This window comes from Sarcophilus harrisii, chromosome 1 (genome assembly GCF_902635505.1).
Source record: "Sarcophilus harrisii chromosome 1, mSarHar1.11, whole genome shotgun sequence".
Lineage (NCBI taxonomy): Eukaryota > Metazoa > Chordata > Mammalia > Dasyuromorphia > Dasyuridae > Sarcophilus > Sarcophilus harrisii.
The window spans coordinates 255,529,923-255,554,700 of record NC_045426.1 but is presented as its reverse complement, the minus strand read 5'-3'; the positions used below and the strand labels follow the sequence as shown (position 1 = coordinate 255,554,700).

Here is a 24,778-nt window from a genome sequence, read left to right as displayed (position 1 = left end):
ATGATTGGCCATTATAAATTTTATTGTTCTAGCATACACAAAACAAACATTTTTATATATGAGAAAAACAAAAACTCACATCATGAATTTTACAACCAAAGTAAACTATTTTTTGAATCCTGATAGTTATTTGGAAATGCTATCTTCATCATCATGCTGTCATACATTACAACATTCTCTTCCACATGCAGCAAGAGATATATTTTATATACTTTCTCACAAGTTCTATCGTGAAACATATAGGTTTGTTCTCAATTGTTCTCATTGTGTCCCAATGAATGAAATTAATAAGTGAATCCAGTTCTTGTAAACTGATCATAAGATATTATCACCAAATCAAAGGAAAACAATTATCTGATGGGTAAGAAAGCTTCCACAAGAAACTAGAACTAATGTTTTTTTTTTCCCTTAGTCGGTTTTTTCTTTCTTTAAATTTAAATTTAAAATTCTTTTAAAAAAGACCCTTCTCTTCAAAAGTTGAGATTCCTGGTGTTTATGAACAATTTCTTAAGAGGGGAAATAAAATTTCTTAAATGGGAAAATAGCAGGGAATGAAACAGAAATAGCACAGAAGAAACCATACTTAAAAAGTTCTAAGCTAAAACCCCCAGAAGTGTCACTTCCTCTAAAAAGAGGAAGTAAAAAGCGAACTGTAGTTCTTTTGATAAGAACAATTTCCCCTTTTTTATTTTATCAAAGATGTTTTTATGTATGTCCTTTTAAAAGTTAAGCAAGTCAGCGTTAAGCACTATGAACAAATTTAAGAAAATTAAAACAAAACAAAACCAAATCCAGGCTTAATGTCTGAGTTGGTCATTGTAAAAAGACAGTTTAGCAGTGACCTTAGGGACCTGAGTTAGGAATGTGGTTATCTAATAAATAGGCTATATCAATACGAGGAAGAAAGTATCAATATTTGAGGAACCCACATTATAAATACAAGCTACATTTTAAAAGTGTTCTGTAAAGCAAAACTTCTATTGCTGTTGGTAAAAACAAGGAATTAGAAGATTACTTTTGTTTTAATTGAGTAATTTAATTAGAGGACTTGAGTAGATGCCCATAGAATTACTCTCTACATCTTCAAATTTATTTCAAGGGGATTTAAGATCTTGAGGTATGAGTTGGTTTTTGCTTTTTAAATATTTGTTAAGTGGTTCTTGCCTAGATTAAAACATTAAATAAACATATCAAGAAAAATGCCAATTTCAGTACTCTGAATAATTAATCCTCTTTTCTGCCATAACAATAAGTTTGAAACTAGTCCGAGTTTAACAATATGACACAAATGATATGGTTTTGAAAATGGTTTGACATTTTCTACTGTGATTATCTAGGTAAATGTGCGCTGGTTTCTTAAAGAAATGACTTTTTATTTTAACTTCTGAGTCTTTTGGCCAATATCCACAGAATTTATTATGGCCGACAATATTGTTAGACTAATTAAACTCGGCCTTACTTTTCTTGCCAATTTACAGATTATAGCATTGCAGAGTATGAGAGGTGGAAGAACCTGAAGAAACCAGAAAGATGTTTAACAGTTTTCATCTTCTCAGGGACATATGCTCAATTCCATCGTAATATCCACAGCTGAATGAAATTGGAAGTTTTAACTGTTTTATGGGCTTCTTGAACAATGAACCATAGTGCTTCTTTCCAAGAAGTTTCATGAAAGTCAGGACAACAGATGCCATCTCTCTGATCTAGAAATTATTTTGCTTTATTCACTCAGAATACTAGTAGGATTCTAGACCCAGATCCGAATTTCCATTTAAAGTTTTACAAAATACCTCTTGAGAGAAGCTTTATAAAAAATCCAAACCATTATATTCACCACTGTCCTTAATTGTCAGATTAATAACCTGGCATTCTTGCTCAACTGCATAGGCCAAGGGCTGAAATCAGTAAGCACCTATTCCAGGATGACCAGCCATTGTCAAGAGATTCCGATCTTAATCTAATTCTCCAATAAAGTAGACTTTAATAAAAGAAATCACCATTTAACAACTGAAGTTTTATCTTATGACATATCCATTGTATTCATCTGTAAGGGTATTCAATTTATAGAAATGCATCAATTAAGCACATACAGGATGGGGTGTATGTATACATCATAATTAAAATCTCCTTATAACCAAAAGACTTGCATTCTCAGCCTAGTCAGACAACACTCTTCTTTCCAGTAAAAACTGAACTGATGGGATCAAATTTTAGTTTTATAAAATAATGTGATTAGTTTTCCTTGTAAACTGATATTATTTAAAGCATACAGATTCACACAAAGAGATCACACACTATATCATTCAGAGGCTATTTCTAAACCAGATTTCTCAATTCAATGGCACAGAAAAGTCTGTGATTTTTCTCCAGTAGTTCTATGTACCTTTTATGGCATTTATCACAAGCTAACAAGATCCCTTCTCTTCCAATCTCTATACTCGTTCAGTTACCCCCAACTCTTGGGTGAAATTAAGATGGCTTCTAGTGCAGCCCTTCTGCAGCTGCTATAGAGACCATCTCCTCTTTTCTTGCTTCCTCCCTGCAGTGCAGAAAGCACCAAGGCTACAGACAAGTTTCATTGCCCTTTTATGGTAGAAAAATGAATTGCCTGCCCAGCAGCAGAGTGCCTGGGAGCTGAGCAAGATGACAGGACGGAAACTTGCTATTTGTTGTGGTTTTGGCAGCAATATAATGGAGTGTTCTATCCGCAACATCATTCAGATGGACGGGTGCACTCCAGGCATTCACACTAAGAGAGAGAGGTAAAAAACCTTAAATTGTTCCCAGATGTATTCTTTCCTCCTCCCACCTGCCCCTCCCTGCCATTTACAAACTCTTGTATATATTAAAACAGTGAAGTTTTGGCTTGATAAAAATGGGATCCTTATAAAACAATGTGTAAAAAGGGAGGCAGAAGTGACATAAAACACATAAGAGAACTTCCTAAAAACATATTTTTGTCATACTGCACTCTTGCCTGGCCTTTGAAATGAAGAAATCAAAATGAGGTTGGGAAGAAAGTTCAATGATCTCACTAGAGAGGAACTGGCACTTTTGTTGTGGCCAATGGCTGTCGTTAGCCCCTTCCTCCTGCGAGGCAATGGGACAAAGAAGGAATCCATTACATCTGAATAAATACAATTTCTGAAAATAACACAAAATATGGCCTACAGAGCAATGTACAACAGCAAGTGCCATGGGACCTTCAAAATGTTTGCATTTTTGTCAGGAGGCAGAAAGACAAAACAGGCCCCTGAACAGCTGGGGAAACATGTTGCAAAAGAAGAAATAAGCAATTCTCCGTATGCACATCAGAGTTAGGGAAATTAAGCTTATTTGAGAGAGAGAAATTAAGCTTATCTGAGGGAAAGAAATTAAACATGTCCAACACGTCTTCAACAAGAAAACAAGCTTTTCTAGATTGGTGAAAAACCTGTAAATATTTGCAAGGTTTCTTATGATACTCAACTCTTAAAGGACTTAAGGCTTTTACTTCACCTTTATGAAAGAAAAAAAATCTTTGAATTTTAAGCTAAGTTTTATTCATCAGGCTTGGAATCTACAATTATCCTGCATCCTGCTTGTAGTTATGGTTAACATTGAGTACCATTTATTTGTATATATATTTTTAAATTATGCTTTTCAATAACATAATTTATAATCAGTGAATGTGAAGTGAAAGAGAGTCAAAGAGATGCACTTGTCAAGTCCTACCTTGCCCCAGAAAAGCATGTACTCAAGTGTAGCCTGCTTCCTTTTCTTTCTGCTTTTCTCTCTTTCCACTAACTAGTGTCTCCTTTTCCATAACCACTGATGTAACACCAAGATTTCTCTCTCTACTTTGAGCCCTCAGACAGCCTGGTCACTAGAAGATAAAGTTGTTTAAACAAAACAAAAACACCATCTCCCCACCCCCGGTTTTATTTCCATTACCTTTTTATAACAGGAGTGGTTCATGAAGGTCTATGTTCCTAGATGCAGGAGTTAAAGCTGAAAATTACCAAGCTACTATAACTGAATTTCTAATAATTACTTTCCCCAAATACAATATGTCTTTTATATCCTTCCTTCTACAAGAAATTTTTTCTGATCTCTCCTAAAGCTACTGCTGATCACCAATTTAGGAGGAGGGGAAAAAAGAATGAAAGAAGCTTTTACATATCACTTTTATGTGTCAGGCACTTTGTTAAATAATTTAAAATTATTATCATTTGATCTTCACAACAACCCTGCTGTAATTATTTCCAGCAGAGGTTAAGTGACTTACTCAAGCTTAACTGCTAGTGTTTGAGGATGAATCTGAACTCCTCAGACACTAGCACCTAGTCTTCCTGACTTCAAGCTCAGAGATTTATCTATCGTACCACCTATCTGCCACAATTTATCCTATATATATGTGTACATGATGGTTTGCATGCAATAGATTATTATGATGTTACTGGTAAACCTCAAAAAACCTCAAAATATAATTATACAATGCATCCAGGTGATAATACTAGAGATGTGTCTTGAATCAAAGAATAGTTTACCTCTAAGGTCTGTGGAGAAGGAAGGAATTTGTGGCTAAAGAAGAATTGGAGTTCATTATTCAACACAAAGTAGGTAATTTTGATTATATTAAGTTAAAAAGTTTTTGTACAAACAAAACTAATGCAGGTAAGATTAGAAGGGAAGCAATAAACTGGGAAAACATTTTCATATTCAAAGGTTCTGATAAAGGCCTCATTTCTAAAATATATAGAGAATTGATTCAAATTTATAAGAATTCAAGCCATTCTCCAGTTGATAAATGGCCAAAGGATATGAACAGACAATTTTCAAATGGAGAAATTGAAACCATTTCTAATCATATGAAAAGGTGTTGTAAATCACTATTGGTTAGAGAAATACAAATTAAGACAACTCTGAGGTATAACTACAGACCTCTCAGATTGACTAAGATGACAGGAAAAAAAAAAGATCTATTCTCTCTTGGCTTCTATACAGTGCTGAACTTAGAATCAGGAAGACCAAGTTCCAAACTGACCTCACACTGGCTATGTAGGTAAATTATTGATTTGCCTTGGTTATTTCAAGCAGAAAATGGGAGTAACATTTTCCTCACAGGATTGTTGTGAGGATTAAATGAGATAATCTTTTAAAAACACTTAGCACAGGGTCTTGCACATAATAGGTACTATATAAATGATTATTATTGCCCTGTTCCCACTCCATGATGGTGATACTCCCATATTCCCTTACCTTTATTTTATATAGGTCTCAAGTCAATGAGAAGATGGGGAACAAAGTGTGTGTGTGTGTGTATATGTGCATGTAATAACCGAAAATGTCATACAGAGGTAAATATATTATTAACTTCCTTTGCAACCAAAGATAGAAGAAGAAATACTTTCAGGAGTCTGAAAGAATGAAAAAGAAAAGAAAGGGATGAAATAGGGGTTACGATTTGTCAGAGCAAAAAAACCCTAAAAATTCTATTAGTCTGAAGTCAAAGAGAATACGAAAATAAAGTCAGGTAGAAGAACTTGGAAGTTCTTCTTGATCTTGAGTTCAAATTTGCTTAAGTTTGTTGCAAAGTTTAAATTCTTTTAAGAACAGAATGTTGATTGGAGAGGTAGAAAAATTGATAATAGTAAAGAGAAAGGACCCAGGAATTCTGATTTTCAGATTTATTTGTTAGATATCATTTTATAGTTTCTGTAAATATTTTGTCTTGAAATCACTCAGTAGACTATGCTTTGACCCTTATAGCCCTTGCCATATTTCTGGCATAGTAGAAATGCCAGAACCAAGGGTACTTAATTTATTAATTATTATTATTGTTGTAGTGTTGTAGAACTCTTTGATAATAAAGATGCATAGTCAAAGAGATGGGAAGAATAAATTCTGTTATATTTCTCTATGGATTCTGAATTCAATTTTTGTGAGCAAGCAACTTTTGAGACAAAGTGCTTCTTAGTATAAGGTCTTGAGAGTAAACAAAACTGGTAAGTGCTTTAATGAAGCCAGAGAGATTTTTTGGGACAGTCTATCACTGAATCTTTTTGAAAATCAAATCTGAACACCAGCTTGAACACATAACATTCATATCTTAAAAATACATACTTAATAGAAACTTTGGATTAGAAAGGCTTTTGAGGGTTTATCTAGTCTATTACTATGGTTTTTAGACTGGGTCACAAATAGAGAGAATATTTCAAACAGAAATATTTCAGTCTTTCTCAAAAACCACATCTCAATGAAAGGTAATGGTAGTCATTCCTAATTGACAAATAATCAATGGATATAAACAAGCAGTTTTCAAAGAAATTAAGGCAACAACCAAATGAAAAAATATACCAAATCACTATTAATTACAAAAATGCAAATGGAAACAATTTCAAGGTTTTTTTCCTACCCATCAGATTTAAAAGAAGACATAAATGGAAAATGACAAATGTTAAAGTTGTGAACTGGTTTAGGTTCAACTATTCCTAAAGGCAATTTGTAATTATGTACCAAAATGGATTAAATTATGCATACCTTCTGACCTGGCAATATTATTAGTAAGGCCCTTATCTCAAAGGGATCAAAGAAAGAAGAAAAGAACTCATATGTACAAATATATTCATAGCGGCCATCTTTGTAGGGGCACACACAAAAAAAAGATGGAGCAATTAAAGAATTGTTGAACAAATTATGACATATGAATTTCATTACTGGAATAATGATGCAAATGGTAAGTTTCAAAGACGTGGGAATACCTGCATAAACTGATAGAGAGTAAAGTGAGCAGAATCAGGAGAATGATTTCTATAATAATGACAACATTATAAAGATAAAAGACTTCCAAAATCTTTGCCACTTTGATTAATAAAATGACCAACTATGGCTTTAAAAGAGTGTTAATAAGACATACTACCCACACTTCTTGACAGAGAGGTGATAAACTCAAGTTGAAGTATGAGATATATTTTTAGATATGGTCAATGTGGAATTTTGTTTTGTTTATTTGTTAAAAGATTTTATTACATCTTCTCCCACAAGGGAGAGGAAAAGAGAAAAAACAAATGCTTGTTGATTGAAAAAAAAAAAAGTAAAGTAAAATTATTCATAATAATAGAGCAAACAATATATTTAGATCACAGCATTCTAATCTTGCCTACCTTTCAGTACATGTGAAAGATGATGTTTTTGGTCTTTTTTCAATATACTGATCAATTTTGCTAATTTTTCATCTTCAAAAAATTCTATTTGTTTTATCATAAAAGTTCTCAGGGATAAGGAGTGGGAGGGATACTAGAGAAAGTTATAATCATATAAAAAAAGAAAACATTAAAAAAAACTCAATCCTATTCAACTTTGGGTAATTTACTAAACTTCTCCGGTCCTCAGTTTCCTGATTTGTAAAATGAGTTTGGACAATGACCTCTCAAGTCCCTTCCAGCTCTAAACATGAACCTATGAGCATATTTCACTACCTAGAAATCTTTCTTTAAATCTTTTATAAGCAGACCGTTTCTGCTTCCTCTTGCATTTCTCTAATGTAGATGAGAACTAGTGACTGAGCTTTGTGTAAAAAGACTTATTAAGTTGCCCTTCAGAGCATGAAAACATGGTAGTGGATAGAGACAAGACATCTGACATAGACTGTGTTAGTGTTGTGATTTTGAGTAGTCACATGACTTCTCAAAAGCTCCAGGCAACTCTTATCTAAAACTATAAATCACAAATCTACATTGATAGACAGAATTTCCTTATATCCCCCAAATCACAGATCTGCACTACACATACTCACTCACTCATTCTCCCTCCCTTTCTTTATTTCTCTTTACAATGAGTTCTGGTTTGTTCTAACTTCTCCATGTAGCTCTTACTTTTCAATTTGGATAATGGGTCTAACCAATACAAGAAAGTTACATATTTTCTACACCAAGTCCCTTGGGGGGGGGGGGGGAGAACCCACAGTGCTAGGATACAGATTCACTTACAGCTACAATAGTCTGTGCTATGACTACATCTTTGATTGAACTGGCATAGAATTAGTTCTTCCATCTTGCACAATCTGCATGTTTTGTCCTACTTCCAGATGCATTACCTCCCATTTGACCTTAGTAAACCTGATTCTTCTCGTTTTCAACCACTGTGTTAATTTATCATGAGTCTTTAGCTCTAACTGTAACACTCACATGCACATTAGAGCACTGTAGCTCAGCCGAGAGCATATATAATATAATTCAGTTTCAAAAGGCAGCAGAAATAAGTTCCTTAGATCTGATGAATCTGAGAAGAATACTACATTAAGGTTTTGCAGATCCTTAGGGGCAGGTTGATACTTAACAGTGGCACTGACCACAGATTATTGATGTATATTTTTCATGTTCTAACTGTGGGTCTATGAAATTAACACAAACAATGTACGGGATTAAAAGTCAGGCAGAGGTTTTATTTATTCTCTCAAACCTATCTCTCTGCTTGTGCAGGCTGCCTTCTTAAGATCAAAATGCTAGTCATTTTTTTTGGAGATTTTGGAAACCTTGAATTTTAGTAATAAACTATTTTGAAAGTGACTTTGTATTAAAACAAGAAATACAAAAATCACCAACTCCTCAACTTAATACTAGCTTAGTTCAGGTTGTGAAATAACAATGCTTAACATGGTGAACTGCCCTATAGCATACTATTGCTCTTTTCACATTCCTTCGTTCTTACACAGACCCCCAAAGGGATACAAGTTGCTTCATGCATGTATCACTACCATAGCAACAGTTTCTATTTCAGATTCCCATCTTTCTACTGCCTGGAAATTCTGCAGTGTTTTGTGCTGAGACTGCAAAAAAGGGGAAATACTATCCCCCACTCAGAACACATAGATTCTGGGAGACCACCAAAAGAATCATTTAATATATATATATTTATGTATTTATATATTTATATATATGATAGTTCTGTTGGCACACAGTAATAGAATTTACCTGTGAGGAAAACATTTATTTTGTGTGTGTAAAATAACATGATTAGGGGCTTAAATTTTTTTTCTAAAACTATGGGAATGAATTTAACACTTTTTAATGCATCCTTCTGTCAATGGGAAAATAGGCACATTCCAATCCTCTAGGACAATATTAATTTACTGTAATACACAATGCAGTGGAGAAAAAAAATGGAAACTAAACAAAGGATATGTGGTTTTGAGAAAGACTAGCATTCTCAAAATACTTTGGCCACATCTACAAGACTCCATTAATGACCTATTCAACTGTTTCACAGAAATATGGCCTGTGTGAAATAGTCAATCAGAGATGGGTCTGACAGAGTCTAAGCAATAGCTACAAAATTGACTGCTGGGGGTGAGAGTTTCTATTTTAATAAAGTGTTAAAACCCACAAAAAAGTTCTTCCTCTAAGCACTCTATGTGGGTTCTAAAAGAAAAAAGAAAAGATAGTGTGGGGAAGTAAGATCTCTGCTAATAAAACATCAGCTACTTAGCATTCTTATTGACAATAAAAGACAGGTGGAGAAAGTGTAAACCTGGAATTTGAAGAGAAAAAGAATGATATTCATGTTCAGAGATAGTTGAGACTGTTCTCAAACATTAATCCTATTCTTACTCAAATCACAAGTCATAGCAATAAATCTGGAAATTTACTATTATGATTCATGCTGAATTTCTTGTAAGATTTATCACACACTTTATTGGATCTCAATTTTGAATATTATTTTCCAGGTCCCTTAAATGACAAAGGAAAACAGCAATGGAGAATCACTAGCATGTTTTGTTAATTCATTTCTCAAGAGTACAAGCAGTTAAGTAATAGGAGCTGAGGGATGGGAAAGTAACAAGAACAAGACAGGTTATTTACTTGCTACTTCTGCTGTCCTGCCCAAGTTCTCCCTGAAGAATCCTATGTATTTGGAGAAGTTAGGAACCATTCAAATTGAAGCTGTTCAAGACAGAGTTGTCTAGAGTTAGATGCCTATACTTTAGTCTATTCTCTAAAGGGTAAATGAGTTGTCACTTTTCAAAATAAAACAAAATTTTCTTTTACTTAAAATAAAAAAAATCTATTCCCTCCTAAAGTACAGAAGGTTGGATGGTCAATGTTGATTGATCTTTAGATCCAAGAACCAAGATTGCTTATGAGTAACCTTTTTTCCTTCCTGAAGGGTTCTCTTGGGTAGAGTAACATTTTAAGGTAAAGATGCAGCTTCTCTGGTGAAAGAAACTCCAAAAATATCAGTGTCTGCTCTTTTCTGTCCTGGAATTCTTCTGGAATTTTAGTTTATACTATACAACTGAATATTTACTTATAAGCTATCTCAAAAGACAGGATTGAGACTGACTGTATGATTTCCTTAAGTATGAAGAGCTGGAGAAACTATCTCAATTTAAGTTAGCACTTTTTCTATAATGTTTGGTCTTAGAGGGTTACCTAGAACACTAAGAGGTTAAGTGATTTTTCTGGGATCACAGAGTCAGTATGTGTCAGAAATGGCATTTAAATGTAGGTACTCGTTTCTTGTAGGTCAGCACAATTCTTAAAGAAGGGGAGAAATTGTGTGTCTGTTCATTGTCTCAAGTGTAGGGTTTGGGAATCATCACCCAGCCTGGAATAATGGAAGCTAGATAAAGACAGGGCAAAGGCTATACTCTGTATGAGTACAGCACTGTGTTTATGCTATGATAGAAAGGTGAAAAAGTCGTGGTGCCTGACCCTAAGAGTTTAATAAGGAAGGTAACATGTTCCCCAAAGCTGCAATATGACATAAAACCAATCAAACCTAACTATATGAAATACAGCATTTCATTTTCCCAAAAAGATATGTATATTTTAAAGGATGCAAAAACAAAGGTTTGCCAGGATTTCTCCTGCTAATGTTCTTAAAATAGAAGATTTTTCAATCCCCTCCACCCCAAATTATACCCACAACATTTAACATGGCATATTTTTAATAGGAGGATAATAAACCAAAACCCTCCAATGAGATAAGATCCCTGTGAAGATAAATAGATTAGCTATACTTCTTAATATGAAAACAAAGAAAAGCTGGAAACTGATAAAGAGAAGAAATAAGAGACTGAAAAACAAAGACATATTCCACTAAGTATCACAATTCCTCTGGAGGATTTGAAAGAGAAACCTGGGGAAAATAAGTGTAGAAGACCCCTTTATGGCATAGCTTAGGATGCAATGAGAAGATATCTGTAACATGACAGGCTTCAATCTCAATAGCTAACCTCCATGATGCCCACTTATGAGGTGGCAATTTTTTTCTGTCTTATATAAAACAACATTATAGAAGTCAAATTTCATTATGACTCTCCGAAAACACCCAAATTCTTTTGTTATTTGCTAGAATATTGTGACAATGGAAATTTGTTCTTCTACGTATGGCATTATCTGATTAAATGAGACAACAGACTTTCTTTATACAAAGGAAAGGTAGCTCAGGAGACTATAATGCAGATGGACGCAACGGTCTGATCTGTACAGTGGCCTTTATATAGTGGTAAACAAAAGGATCACAATGCTAATCCATCTTTGTAAATATAAGGATTCGTGCTTTTGATGGCAGTCAGTTGATTGGCTAGGCCTCAAATTAGTTCCAAACTTCAGTTAACACAGCTGGAGCCAAACTGGCACTGACAGCTGGTGCAGATTCATTTAAATGCTCTTCACGAGTTCATTCAGTTACTGTAGGCTGCTGGAGATGCCTTCCTTTTTACACAGATCTGCAGATGTTTATATCAGTTACATTTCAATTGTTGTTGGGGGAAATCTATCACTGTATCTAAGAAAGGATAATGTGGGAAAATATAAACAAATATGCAAATAAATAATACAGGTTAGAGTGTATGGCTATATCAAAGTATCCACATCTCAAATACAACAGAGATACGAAATGCATAGCTTAACATCTTCCCAAATGTTCTATTTAAAATGTCTAATATTAAATATTCTTTCTTATCTACTTGTTTAATTAATTAGTCTTTAACCTTTTACCTCAGAGCACCTCTTCCCAAAATTTTACTAACAATGTAAACATTGATATTTACATCAATTTACAGATTAAAGCCACAATCCCTTCAGGAAAGAAAACTCAACAAGAATAATTTCTAATTTGAGAAGTTTTTCTCAGTTGTCAGAGATATCACCTTCAAACCTGCTAACAACCAGCAGTCATATATATCTCACCCATTCAACCCCTCCCAAAAAGCCAAATCTCATTTAAAAAGGAACTGATGAATTCTTTATCTCAAATCACACAAGGGATTCTAGGATCCTGACAAAAGCATTCCATCAAAGGTAGAAAACAAAGACTCTCCTCCTATCTCATCAAGAATACAACATTTCTGTCTTCTGGGATTAAAGGGGAAGGCTTCCAATTGTTCAGATCCTCTTTTGGATAATGCATTAACAGGAACTCTTCCTCATACATTGATAGTTACTAGAAATCTGGCAAAAGAGCATTTCCTTGAGAAAAAAAAAGATACTAAATCTCATATAGGCAAAATCACTTTGAAGCTCATTTCTGAAATGTTATGAATCCTTGAGGATTAACAGTTGGCCAAAACATCTTGCTGAAGAGTTATGTCAAGCAAAATTTATGCCACATAAAAGGAAGGTAAAAACATATGCCATGAGAATGTTGACATCTTTGATGTAAAATTCTAAATACATATTTAGCTACTTGTTTTAGTGTTATGCCCAAAAGGATTTTGTCAATTCTGCTTACATGCCAGTATTTTGATGACATGATACTTTTAAAAACATCCAATAACTAAACAAAAAAGAAAATATTTGCCTTTATACTTGGAGTGCTACTGCCACCTAGTGGTACGATTGCTTCCATTATGTTCATAAGTAAGAATAAACTGAGTCAAATGGGTTCCTTCAACATAATTTTCTTCCATTAGTTTATCCATCCAAACTAAACAATAACAATTTTCAAAAAAATCTGAACTGTAAAATTTTTGGGGAGGAATACATTATATTGACCTTTGAACATGTTATTTTAGGATATAAGAAACAAAATAATGAATGTTTTCATAGTACCCATGAAAAATGTGACTACATTATCCAAAAATTCAGCTAATTAAAAAGTAGATGTAGTAGGAATGAATCAGAAAAGGAGAAAAGAAATATAATGAATTATAAATATTGGCAATTAATCTCTTCCTATGAAGTACTGTTTTTGTTCTATACTTCCTAGTTCTGATAAGAATATATTTGGACATACAACTAATGAAAATAGAAGAGACAAGCTTAATTTTTTTACCTCCAGTACTTACTTAGTTTTTCTGGGTTAAGTTCTCCCAAACTAGACTAAAAACCAAGTTATAACCCGCCCCAAGTCATATGAAATATATCCTAGTGAAATTTGACATGATATTGAGAATTCCTGGGATATCTTTAGTTTATATGGCAGACTGGAGACTAAGGGAGAAAAAAAGGATCATTAGAGATGAAAATTTCACTTTTCATCCAATAAATTAATCTTACTCATTTTTTTCAAAAGCTGTGGCTAGATTTTCAAGCTAACAATCTATAGCAAGCAATAAACATTTCATGGCAATTATCATCAGTTTCTTAATGCCAAGACTGAATAAATTTTCCCCACAGTTGGTGAAAATTAGAGCTATCATTTGGGCTTTGAAATAGGGAGGAGATAAATGCTATCATGGCATTTGCCTTTCTTGAAACTAACAAACAAAAGTAACCAAAACCTGCACATTTGATATTTTAGTGTCACCATTTATACCAAAAGTATGCATATTTTTACTGTACGCTGATGAAATGCTGTGCATAGCCCCTCCTCAGCTGACTTTTACAAAATACAACTCTTAGTGTACTGAAAAGGACTCCAATTCCTTTTGTGTTTGACTACCAAATAACCAATCACAAGGGTCAGAATGGCTTTTAAATGTTAATGATATATTTCTACAAAAAGACCAGTCCCCTTACCTTTCTGCAACGAGGATTGGGACAACTAAACCACTTCACTTCATTGTCCAAAAGAGCTGGGAAGTTACAGAAGGGACACCTAAAGTCCAAAAGATCATAATGAATATGTACTTTGAATTTATTTAATAATAGAAACTGCATTTGATTTAGCTTCTTAAATGCTCATAAATCTGGGTTGCTAAACAGAATGACTACAGATATATACATAGTTCACATGCTCTATTAATTGTTATCCTCTATTTCTTAGGTCAGTCCAGTTAGTGTGATCCAAAAAATAATTAAGCTTCATGGCACTGTGTTAAGTGCTAGAAATTGAACAAAAAGACAAAATTAAAAAGTTCCTGATCTCCAGAGTTTATATATTATTGGGAATTTAACAAATAAACCGACTATCATATGAACTTAAGTATATAGATATATAAAACAAATGTACACAAACATATGCATATATATGTTTTTTGCAGACATGTTTTGCAGACAGAGGGAGAAGAAAAAGGGGGAGAGATTGTACGTATGTGTATAGAAAAAGACCACTGGAAGGGTAGAGAAGAAACACCAACAACTAAAGCAATCAAAAAAAAAAGCTCTCTAAAAAGAAGAAAAAATAAGTTGAATTTTAAATAAAGAGGGAGAAGGGTAGAGGGTATGCAATGCACCTCTGCCTGGGCAAAGCCTAAAGGGTAAGGTATGCAGATTAACTAACTCCTGATGCCTCTATTCCCCAGCTATAAAACAGTGAAATGCTAGGGAAACAAAATAAAAAAGCAACTAATGACCAGTCACATATCATGATGGCAGAGCAGTGGTCATTTTGGAGTCCAAATTAAACCCAATGGATTCTATATGAACTCACCTAACCAGTTCATCTGCACAAGCAGCAGCTACTTCTTCTTCAGCTTTTCGCTCATAGTACTTTCGCAGGATATTTTCTGGCAATACCTTCTCCAATTCACTGGTTGGGAATGAACATGTACAGCTGGCTTCCATACAGCTGAGTTCTGACTATAATGTTGATATAAGGAAAAATTAAGGAATTGGTTCAAAATACTAAGCACTAAGCATTCAATTGTGACTTAAAACGCTGCTCACAAAGGCCTCATTTCCAAAATAGAGAATTAACTCAAATTTATAAGAAATCAAGCCATTCTCCAATTGAAATGGTCAAAGGATATGAACAGACAATTTTCAGATGAAGAAAGGTAAACTATTTCTAGTCATATGAAAAGGTACTCCAAATCACTATTGATCAGAGAAATGCAAATTAAGACAACTCTGAGATACCACTATACACTTCTCAGATTGGCCAAGATGAAAGGAAAAGATGATAAACGTTGGAAGCTATGTGGAAAAACTTGGCCACTGATACATTGTTGGTGGAATTGTGAACAAATCCAAACCATTCTGGAGAGCAATTTGGAACTATGCTCAAAAAGTTATCAAACTGTGCATACCCTTTGATCCAGCAGTGTTACTATTGGGCTTATATCCCAAAGAGATTTTAAAGAAGGGAAAGGACCCACATGTGCAAAAATGTTTGTGGCATCCCTCTTTGTAATGACAGGAAACTGAATGGATGCCCACTGGAGCATTGGCTGAATAAATTGGAGAATGGCTGAATAAATTGTGGTATATGAATGTTATGGAATATTATTGTTCTGTAAGAAATGACCAACAGGATGAGTTGGGAGACTTACATGAATTGATGCTAAATGAAACGAGCAGAACAAGAAGATCATTATACGATGATCAATTCTGATGGATGTAGCTCTCTTCAACAATGAGATGATTTAAACTAGTTGCAATTGTTTAATAAAGAAGAGAGTCAGCTACACCCAGAGAGAGAACTATGGGAAATGAGTGTGGACCACAACATAGCATTTCCACCCTTTCTGTTATGGGTTTGCTTTTCCTTCTTGGATTTTTTTCTTTCTTTCTAGATCCAATTTTTCTTGTGCAGCAAGATAACTGTATAAATATGTATACATATATTGAACATAATATATACTTTAATATATTTAACATGTTTTGGATTACCTGCCATCTAGGAGAGGGAATGGGGGGAAGGAGGGGAAAAGTTGGAACAGAAGGTTTTTCAAGGGTCAATGTTGAAAAAATACCCATGAAAAATTGTAAATAAAAAAGCTATTAAAAAAAAAAAGCTGACCTTTGTATTTGTTTTGCAGTTTACTAAATATGCCATACACATTTATTTATTTGATCTTCACCACTATCCTTACTGTACAGTTGCTCCATCAATCTCTGAAAGGTTAAGAGGATTGACCAAAGTCCCCCCAAAATGAAGTGGCAGAGATACAAAACCAGGTTTTCTGGTTCCAAAGCCACTGCTCTACCCACTATGACACAGCTGCCAACACAAATGACATCCCTAAAAGTAACTAACTAACAAGATGATGGCAACAATTCAACAAGTAGCAGGAATCAACCCGAGTCTCCAGGAGGTCATTGGCTAAGATCAGAGAGGAGCAGTACTATCACATCAACAACCCTGAACATAAGGAGAAGAATAAGAGTAGACAAAAATTGTAGGGAGGCCTTTCAAGAAGACAAAGGAAAGAGAATCTTAACCGCAAGTAAACTTTAAAATTTATAAAACAGCTAAGAATGTTCAGGCTAATATTAACCAATGAATGATATAAAGGCGTAGTAGAGGGGGAAAAGCAAAGTGTCAAAATTAACCACCTTTGTATAAATAAAGGTAAGCTTTTTTATACATAAGCTTTATAAATAAACACAATTGATTTTAGGTAATTCTGTTATTTTGCTTTGGTCCTATTAGAACATGACTTTTAGAAAAATTCTAACAAAAAACCCAAACTCTTTCCCATATTATGCTCAAACACATGAAACTTAGTTTAGTTGTACATAAAATGAGACATTGCACAAAGCAGTCATGCACCTTAATCCAAACAAAAACATTTGGAAAACCCCTACAGAATAAACATGAATATATTTTGGCACTTTAGTATACATGACTAGAAAATATAAATAGTTTATAAAGTTCTTTTGGGATCTCTACTCTAGATGACAAGTAGGCATTCATCTTTCATGAAACAGGGTGAGGCAGTCCTTTGGGGCAGCGAGTTTAGAGGACAAGCCTTGTGCAGAAGGATCCTATAGCTTAAAAAGAAATTTGCTCTTTCTATATGGACCAAGAGTCCTGCAACTAGGGTCAGAATGCCACTTTTCTAAGAATGCCACTTTGTCCCAGAAAAGGCATGATAAAGGGATAAAATATCATTGTGTTCTGATTTGCTAGTCACTAGGACTCACTTAAATTATCCTTTGGTTCTGTATACCTTTGCAATTCTTACCTTTCCTGAGCCGAAGACTGCCTCTTGGGCATATTTGATTAGGCACTCCTTGCAGAATAAGTGACCATCGACACACTGAGTCAGCTCCTCAAATGCAAATTCTCCATAGCAGCAACGACACTCTATCATCTGACCATCCTACAATCCATAAGCAAAAATTAAATAACCTATTTCCTAACTTTAAGCAGCAAGGGTAGCTACATTTCACACTAACATCCAATGCAAATGTCTTACTGAATGCAGAACAGCAAGAAAACAAAAGCTATTATTACGTCTCAAATTCAGAGATATTCATACCATTCTGTTTTATCTGGCTCCTATAACTACTCGATGTGACATTTTTATACAACTTTCAACAGTTTTTTTTTTTTTTTTTTGGGGATACACATTTATTCTATATCTATTATGTATAAAGTGATATGCAAAGTACTGGGGATACAACAAAAGAATATGGTTCTTCAGGTGCAGTCTTCAACCAACTACACTGTAAGACCTAGGCTCAACAAATGGCATCTCAAAGCTCCTTTCCCAATTATATTTGACATGTAACAATATAGCAATTAGGAACTTCAGAGTTGATTAGCGACAGGCAAATATGGAGGATGAAGTAGTTCAGCCCAGTTCTCTCTCACAACTACCTCAACAAAGATAGAGGGAGAGTACCAAGCTGTGTAGTAATCAGAAAATCCAAGGATAGTGGGTCATTTTTTTCAAGCCAAGTTGATGGATTCAGCTCAAACACACATAACCAGGGGAGGGACTGTGACCAAAGCTGGGCTTATAGTTCTGTCACTCTGCTCACAACTCTCAATTATAGATTCAGTGTAGAAAACTAAATCGGGACCTGCAAATAAGCAAGAGGGCAAGGACTGCAGAGTACTGATCAAAGTTTGCTGCAAGGATCCTGCAGAATCTCAGCTAATCAAAAGGAAGGTAGGTCAAGTCATTGTAGATTAGAGCTAAAACCAGCGACAAATACCTGCAGTTGTGTTGCCCAGAATCAAACCTGGTTGGGCAACATGCAAAAATTGGAATAGGAAGGAAGTGTTGTACCTGCCTGAGATCAAACAAGTTACTAAAAGTTTGCAGCTCCCTCCATTACTTCTTAGACTTTTGAAGCCTGAAGTAATCAATTCTGAGAGAATGTAACTGTGGGACACCAGATCATGCAAGGGCAAGGCCAAATTATTCTACCCTAAATATATAAAGTCCCAATTTAGGAAATAAAAATGGAAGAATACATAAATAAAAGAAGATACTGGAAATAAATAACTACTATAAATCCAGGAGCACAAACCCAGAAGAAAAGATCAACTCCAAATCATTTACAAGCAAAGCCTTTGAGAAAAACACAACATGGCCACAAATGCAACTAGAATTCCTAGAGGAAATTAAGTTTAAAATGAAAAAGTTAATTCTTTTTATTCAAAAGAGATTGCGTGAAGTCAAGATTAAAGTGTAAACATAAGCAAAACAACACAGAAGTCAGCAAGATTTTCATTTTCTTACAAAAGGCCAGGAATATGTGGACAATACTCTCCTACTACATGAAAAGGCTGAAATGCAACAGGGGACAACAGCAAAAGCTTATTTATGGCCAAATACATTTCACCTTCTCCTTAGAATTGAAATTAACACTTAACTACTAAAAAGGTTCCTTCAAAGGTAGACCCTAACCAGTTAATCCAATTAATTAGTTTTTTAGGTTCATTTTCTTTTTTTCAACATTAGTTTGAGTCTGGTACAAATTAAGAATTAAGAGTAATTTATGACTCTGGCTTATAGCTTAGACTAGTGGAATCAAACTCAAATAGAAAAGGATCCCAGTCAATGTATATTGACTTAGAAAATGACAAATTGTATTGTATTTTTATTTATTTTATTTAATATTTCCCAATTACAAATTAATCTGGTTGGGGGAAATCTGGCTTAGTTTCTCAAATCAGTAGAGTGAAGCATATTAAAATAGAAAAATAATACTCTGTGTTAAAGTAATTGGCCATGAAAATGCTAGGAAAATCTGACAAGAGGATCATCCCCAAATCAATAAATAAGCAAATAAAGATATTAATTAAGTAAAAGGATGGCATTTCAGGCAATTACCTTTTGATACTGTTCTTCATTCATTTGTAAGGCAAGCAAAAAGTCAGCATGCTAGGGAGAAAAAAGAATAGACTATAACATAACCCAAAAAATACTCAATGAGCTATTTGCCATTCACTTTAATAAAATATTAAGTTCTAAGTCTTAAAAGAAAATATTCCTTAGTTACTTTAAAAGAATTACTTTCCTCTATGATATTTACATTGGCTTCTTAGGGCAGTTCAGCCAGAGATAAACTGAAATTAAGTACAGAGAATCACCAAAGAAATGATGAAAACTTGTAAATTATGCAGTCTTGACTTTGAAGTTTAGTTTAAGTTATTTAAAGCATTCCTGATAATATATAGAAACCATCTTTCCCAAAAGTTGGTTAACAATGAGAATGGGCACAGTCCCATTAGATGAGAATAAAAATTTTCTACAAATATTTAATTTCCTAACTTCTTTATATTACACCTAAGCTACACACAAAGACGGTAATACCCTTGATTTCTACATCACTTACTGATGTTCCACTACCATGTTGATGATTTGAAAATATTTTTATCTGATAATCTTTTATGATTGTTTATATCTTTACTTCATGTTTATGTTCCTTTGAACTTTAACCTTGTTCATCTTCATGGGGACCTCTGATCACTCCCTTAGTATTTTCCCAGGACATCACTCTTGCACTCTTTCCCTCTCAATCTCTATACTATTTTCTATTCTTAAATCTTTTCCTCCCTTTTCCTACTGTCAAACTTGATTACTGCTTCCTACCATCTTCCTCTTTCATGGAGGAAGTTGAACCATGCTGAGCTGCGTCCACTATAAATTTATATCAAGTATTAACAAGTAGGTACTTCTGGCAGTAAAGAAATCCTTTTACTCCTCTCTAATTGATTCTCTAGTCCATTCACCACAGCTTACCTCCATCATCACACTCCGTGCTCTCTTATTTTCAATTTTGCATATATACTGGCTCCTTCCCTGCTGCCCACAAACATGCACAATGTTTCTTAATTGCCAAATCTAATGACTTTTTCTTGATCCTCATCCTTCTTGACCTCTCTGTGTCATTAGTTGCTTTTGATAAAACTCCTACAGGATATTCTTTCTTCTTCAGATTTTTTGTGAAACTGTTCTTTTCCAGTTCTCCTTAATTGATCTGAGAAAAATCTTCTTTGCTAGATCTTCATCTTTGTCTTGCTCCCTAAATGCAAGTATTCCCGCCAACACTTGATCTTGGATCACCTCTTTTTCTCTGTATTTCCCTTAATGAACTCAGATCTATATGTCTAGCTCTAGGCTCTTTTCTGAGTTCCATTTTCAAATCTTCAAATTATCATTAGATATTTAAAACCGAAAGTTCCAGAGATAATTCAACATATCCCAAAATGGATGCATTCTTTTCCCTTCAAATGCTCCTACTCTTCAAAACTTTCCTGGTGAAGGTATCACCATTCTCCCAGTTTTGTAAATGCTGCCTTATCCTGGACTCTTCATTTTCACTTGTATCTTACCAACTCTCAAATTTTGCTCTACCTCTATAATATCTATAAAATATAAATTCTTTTCTCTAATTCACATCTACTAGCTTAGCTCAGGCCTTTATCACCTTTTGCTAGATTATGTCAACAGATACTCTAACTGATTTTTTTGAAAGCTTCAATTCTCTTTCTACTTCAGTTTATTCTACACACTTGCTGCCAAGTGATTTTCCTGAAGTACAAATATGACTTCATTTCCCTAATTCAATAACTATCTGTGATTTTTCTATTATTTCTATGTTCAAATAACCTTTTTTTTTTTTAGTTGTTAAGCCCTTCATGAAATAGCAACCTATTTTTCCAGCTTCAAGGGAATTACTAGTCTTTTTACATTCTGTGTAGCCAAATTGGCTTTAGCTTTGTTCCCTTACTCTCCCCCCATTCCTCCACTTTAGAGGTAGTCCTACTTGCCAAATTCAATTGTACCTTTGCATTGCCTATGCCTACAATGTCCTCCCTCCTTATTTCTGAGTTACTTTACCCCTTTCATGAGCAAACTTCCACATGTAATCTTTCTTACTCCGTCTCCCCACTACTACTGTCTTCCCTCTCATATTAATTTGTATTAGATTTTGTATTTATTCTTTTTAGTGTGTGTGTGTGTGTGTTTTTCTCTCTCTCCCCCTTTATTAGGATGTAATCTTTTGAAGAGATTGTTTCATTTCTTTTATTTGTTTCCTCAGAGCCTAACAGAGACCCTGGAACTTAGTATGCATTTAATAAATGCTCAACTGACTCATGATTAAAGGAGAAAAGGAAGAATAATGGTACAGAGAATGATTTTATGTAAAGAGGAAACAAGCTGGCTCCCAACTTCTCATTAAGGTGGAGCAGAAAGGGGAATAACCAGTTAAATTAAGGAGACACTATATCGATACTTAGATAAGAGCTGTTAATAATACACAAGATGATAACAAAAAGAAATACATTCATTAATATTCCCATTTTTAAATCCTAAACCTCAGGTAGAAGAACAGAGGCAGATAGGGAATTCTTAGCATGGAACACAGTGTTAGGGCACAGAATTGATGCTAAATAAAATCTTGTTGATTAATACACTTGTTTTAAATTTAAGAAACAAAAAAATCCAATGAAACTCTCCTAAATAGAAAATCAAGGGAACTGAATTGAGATAATAAATTTAAGCTTGATTTTTCAGTTGCCATTTACATCTCTTTATAATGCTTCAGTGTGCTGAACATGTGTAATAATAGGGACATTTTAAAAGGAATTTTATTATAATTTTTAAAACAAGGTATGAATAGCTTCCTCACAGGTCTTAATACCAATATCAAAAGGTATCTTGCTATCAGAACTAAGTTATAAAAGTACTGAAATTTAAAGAGCTCATTGAGTTCAATCTTCTTACTCTCCTAATGAGAAGATCACATGTAAAAGTAAATTGTCTGAGATTATAATGGTTGTTAGTGACAGAACTGGGAAAACCCCCAGGCTTCTGACTTCTACTCCAATGTTCTGTATCCTAAACCAACAAAAATTGAGTACAAACTGGGACCTTGCAACCACAATTGATTTTCTGAGGAAAGGGAATATAAATGGAATTTAGGGAGTAACAATCACACTTAACTCCTGGTAAATAAAGCTCATTCTCTTTCATTCACAGGTGCTAAAAATTCAGTGCTCATGAGTAAAAAGATATATATATATATATATATATATATATATATATATATATATTCCTTCATAGTCTTCTCACCTGTGTACTGAAAATAAGAATCTAAGATAAAAGCCAACTGTCTTAATTATTATAACAGCTATGTGAATATTAATTCCTATGAGCCCATAAAAAAGAATTATTTCTCTTGAGCTTAAGGCTAAGGAAACATAAGGACTAAAACTAAAGATATGAAAAATAAAAAAGCGGAAGGAATTTGTTCTGACAAATAATTATCTTCATGGTCTAAAATGTTACCAGATAATAATCTCATTATTTTGCTAATTTCCCTATTATTCTCCTTTCCAGAATTACTTCTTGAGTTGGAGGAAAATGATAGAGTCACAGAACTGTAGATTGTCTAGTTCAACTCTTTTGTTTTATTAAGAAACTGAAGCAAAAACCTTGTCAGATAAAAAGCTTTTTTTATAACCTGGGTTTCTGCTTCCTCCTCCTTCCCAAGTACATCATACTTTTAATTAGTACATGTTACCTACCAGATGTGGCAAGGCTCACCTATATGACCTATCTTACAGCCTTAATACTGAACAAGTTCTTATGAAATAAGCCTCCTCCTTCCAACCTCAAACCCATGTCCACCCCAACCTCAACTCCAACCCATAGTATAAAGGTCTTACCTCAGCCATCTCCTTAACTTTCTTCTCATAGAATTCTTGCTCTTTTCTCACAGGTGGAAGGAGGGAACGCCTTTCATAGGACCTCCAGTGTCTACGTTTATTTTCCAGAAAGAACATCCGCTTTTCTATTTTGACATCACCTAAAGAATATGAAACAATGAAAATTTCAAGCAAAAGATATAGTGCCAGAAATTTAGATCTTGGTATTCAATTCCTTCCACAGTCTGGACTACTCACTCTTTATGCTTCCAGTCAGATGCTCTACCACTTCCCACTACATATATTCTTTGTTTCATACAAACTTAAGTACATACTGTTACCTAACCCATTTTGCACGATTGTACCTATCCTAAAATATCAGCTCCCCCATGCATCCTTTTACCAAAACTAAGTGTGATTTCTCTAAGAGCATTTTCTTTGAAATAGACTGCTTCGTATTATAATTGTATGCATTTCCCCTCTATGAGATTGCAAGAATCCTAAGGGAGTTATACTAATCTTTGTATCTTCCATAGGGCCTAGAGGGCCTGGAGCATTATGATATATAATTAATACATTTCTAAATAAATTAAAGCATGTTCCTCTGCTAAAGAGAAGTTTATCTTCAAAGAAAAAGCTCGTGCTTTTATGGAAAAAGTAGTTGAAACAATTTTTAAAAAATGATTTACTTGTTTCTGCCCTTTTTTCTTTTCCCTTCAGCCACTATCTAGAACTTTTTAGTAGTTAACAGTTAACTAGAAATATAACCCTCCAAAATTCCATTTTAAAACTCATCCACCCATACTGATTTAAGATCCATTTAATTTAAGATCTAAATTCCAATTAGTTTCCTGAAAAAAAATCCCACAAATCACTGCAAATACACACATCCAAATAATAAAGAGGATGATTTCCCCTCCTTAAAAATTAAGTGATGAGGGGGAAATAAGATGAAATTTAGCAAAAATGTAAGGTAAGTTGGTACATTTAAGTTAAAAGAAAACAATTATAAAAGTATTGAATAAAGAAAATCAGGGTTGAGAAATTTGTTTGTCACAAACAAACCACAAGCTCACTGACAGTCTGTTTCTGTCATGCATACATATGTAGAAAGATTTGGAACACACATTCCAATTTGGAAGAGATCTTAGAGATCATCTAGTCTATCCTATACTAAATAAGAATCTCATCTCTACTACAGGTTAACCTCTGACCTAATCATTTACTCTTTGAGGAGTGGAGGTGAGAGAGAGGAACATGCAAACAGTTTTTAAATATTTTAAGGATTGTCATATGAAACTTATATAAAAGTTTCATTCAAATGCATTGTAATGGTAGACAGGATCCTTGACCAGCTATATCAACAAAGTACAAACTCTCATAGGTGCTACCCAAACCAAAAAGGACTATATATCTATGATCTGAGGACCGGTCCAACTAAGTTTAAGAGGTTCATCATCAAAAGGTAGGATAAAATTTTAGCAAAATGAGTGAAAATCAATAGGAAATAGATTTTTAAGCCCTCTCCAAACATTCAAACTGTACAACTGTGGCATGAACTGCCTCAGAAAGA

The 24,778-nt window shown here is 34.1% G+C and overlaps 1 protein-coding gene across 3 annotated transcripts in view; it reads right to left on the bottom strand.

Annotated features, from left to right (window-relative positions):
- RNF216 (ring finger protein 216) overlaps window positions 1–24,778 on the bottom strand; it is a 164,441-nt gene that overhangs the window by 65,317 nt on the left and 74,346 nt on the right. For all 3 annotated transcript variants that reach the window (XM_003761570.4, XM_012542847.3, XM_031940675.1), the window contains 5 exons: window positions 23,227–23,366; window positions 19,382–19,432; window positions 17,279–17,416; window positions 14,800–14,948; window positions 13,947–14,025 (listed from right to left, as the gene is read on the bottom strand). In XM_003761570.4, coding sequence (XP_003761618.1) covers window positions 13,947–14,025; window positions 14,800–14,948; window positions 17,279–17,416; window positions 19,382–19,432; window positions 23,227–23,366 — 557 coding nt within the window. The remainder of the gene's footprint in view (window positions 1–13,946; window positions 14,026–14,799; window positions 14,949–17,278; window positions 17,417–19,381; window positions 19,433–23,226; window positions 23,367–24,778) is intronic.